This window comes from Tupaia chinensis, unplaced genomic scaffold (genome assembly GCF_000334495.1).
Source record: "Tupaia chinensis unplaced genomic scaffold, TupChi_1.0 Scaffold149851_1, whole genome shotgun sequence".
Classification (NCBI taxonomy): Eukaryota; Metazoa; Chordata; class Mammalia; order Scandentia; family Tupaiidae; genus Tupaia; species Tupaia belangeri.
The window spans coordinates 98,911-101,290 of record NW_006209696.1 but is presented as its reverse complement, the minus strand read 5'-3'; the positions used below and the strand labels follow the sequence as shown (position 1 = coordinate 101,290).

The 2,380-nt window shown below is 40.7% G+C and overlaps 1 protein-coding gene across 1 annotated transcript; it reads left to right on the top strand.

Annotated features, from left to right (window-relative positions):
- The first annotated feature begins 804 nt into the window (after positions 1–804).
- LOC102473450 (olfactory receptor 5AC1) lies at positions 805–1,728 on the top strand. Its single transcript, XM_006171550.1, has one exon. The coding sequence runs from the start codon at positions 805–807 to the stop codon at positions 1,726–1,728; it is 924 nt and encodes a 307-aa protein (XP_006171612.1).
- The last annotated feature ends 652 nt before the right edge of the window (positions 1,729–2,380 follow it).

The window sequence follows — 2,380 nt, the reverse complement described above, 5'->3', positions numbered from 1 at the left end:
CCATGTTTGTCTTACGTCACATTACTGTTTGTGTTAAACCGATTTCTGAACTCTATGTTCTATTGCACAGATCCTCTTCTCTATGCTTATGCCAGTTAGTGTTTGGATTATTATGGAATCATATTATTGCTTAATATCAATTAATATACTTTTGACTGTTCTTACTATTCATATTTCCTTGCACAAAATAGGAGCTTTTCCTTTATTTAAATTTTAAAGTGAGTCTACACAGGTTTTTTTGTTTGCTTGTTTTATTTTTTTAAAGTTTTTTTTTTGCTGCAGGGCATGTGTGATTGCTGGAGAAAGAGAGAGGGAGAGAGACAGAGACAGAGAGACATTAGAGGGAAAGTGAGAAATCACCCCCAGAGGGGATAGCCACATTGCAATCCCTTGTCCTTCATTCTCCTTTCAGGATTATGTATGTGTATGCACATGGGCCCTGAATGATTTTCAAGCCACTGGGTCCAGGAGTCCAGCTATGGTTGGACATGTGGCAGTCCAACACTTTAAGCACCATGCCATCTGCTGGCCCCAAATCCACATAATTTTGAAAAATCTTGTTATATTAATAATTAATATTATATTCACTTTAGGTAAATTTTTATTTGAAGTTTTTTTAATATGGAGAGTTTTGAATTATAAAGGTAGGCAAATAAAGGTAACAATTTAAAACTATTCATTAAATGAGAAGTGTCATTTAGAAACATGGTAGTTATACAAAAATGCAACCATTTAAAATTTTTTTTTCTCACTTACTCTGTCACTTCAGTGATTGGCCAATTGCAGTGATCACTCTGTGTGACTATGATGGAGACAAACAAGACTCTGGTGACCGAGTTTGTCCTCACAGGACTCACAGATCGTCCAGGGCTGCAGGTGCCCCTGTTCCTGCTGTTCTCGGTCATCTACCTCATCACCATGGCGGGCAACCTTGGCCTGATTGCTCTCATCTGGAAGGACGCCCACCTTCACACCCCCATGTACTCACTCCTGGGCAGTTTAGCCTTTGCAGATGCGTGCACTTCCTCCTCTGTGACCCCCAAGATGCTGATGAACTTTTTATCAAAGAAGCACGTGATCTCACTCTTTGAGTGCCTGGTCCAATTTTACTTTTTTGGTTCCAGTGCGACCACAGAGTGTTTCCTCCTGGTGGTGATGGCCTATGACCGCTATGTGGCCATCTGTAGCCCTCTGCTTTATCCAGTGGTGATGTCCAACAGACTCACTACCCAGCTTATTGCTGTCTCATATATTATTGGTTTTCTGCATTCAGCAATTCATGTGGGTTTGTTATTTAGATTAACTTTCTGCAGGTCCAATACCATGCATTACTTCTACTGTGAAATTTTACAACTGTTCAAAATTTCTTGCACTGATCCTACACCCAATATACTTCTGGTTTTCATCTTTTCAACCTTTATACAATCTTTCACTTTTATGGGCATCATCCTCTCTTACTCTTATGTCCTCTCTGCCATCCTGAAAAAGAAGTCTGAGAAGGGCAGACGCAAAGCCTTCTCCACGTGCAGTGGCCATCTGCTCTCTGTCTCCTTGTTCTATGGCACTCTGTTCTTCATGTATGTGCGCCCTGGGTCTGGCCCAGGCACAGATCAGGACAAAATGTACTCCCTGTTCTACACAATTATAATTCCTCTGCTAAATCCTTTTATTTACAGCCTGAGGAACAAAGAGGTTACAAGTGCCTTGAGAAGAATAATGAAGAAATAAGTAGTTGTTAGATAATTTTCATCCTATATCTTGTTTACCTTTTGCAGAAAATCTCCAAGTCCTATAGATCGCCATGACTGCCATTTTACCAGAAGCTAATAGAGCGGTCCAAGATTTGTTTATGAAGAAAGTCATCTCTTGATTTTGATATGGATCCAATGAATGTTTGCTAACATTATCGATGGCTAGTTTATTTAGATATACTCCATTCAAAAAAAATATATATATATTATAATTATGAAAACCCCCAAAATATTGCCGTCCATTTTTTTTGAGAGAGATGTTTTGTCTAAGAGAGACAGAAAGTGAGAAGTCACGCCCTCCCCCAGGGGGTATGGCCATGCCACAATCCCTTCTCCTCCATTCTTCTCTTGGGATCTTGGGCACACACGCACATGAGCTCGGCGTGAGTTTAAGCCACCAGGTCCGGACTTTAACCGCGGTCAACTACATGGGAGTCCAGCGACATAGCCATTATGCTAACTGCTAGTCCCTATCCCATATGATTTTTAAGTTGCTGAGTCTGGGACTCAAACTGCGGTTGACTGCGTGGGAGTCCAGCGATGTAACCATCAAGCCATCTGCTGATCCCTGCTGTCCATTTTTTATTTCAGCATTTAACTTTTGTGAATTACCTGTTTGCTAGGGAATT

Coding starts and splice junctions, on each gene's coding strand:
- LOC102473450 (XM_006171550.1), top strand. CDS start 805: ATGATGGAGACAAACAAGACTCTGGTGACCGAGTTTGTCCTCACAGGA.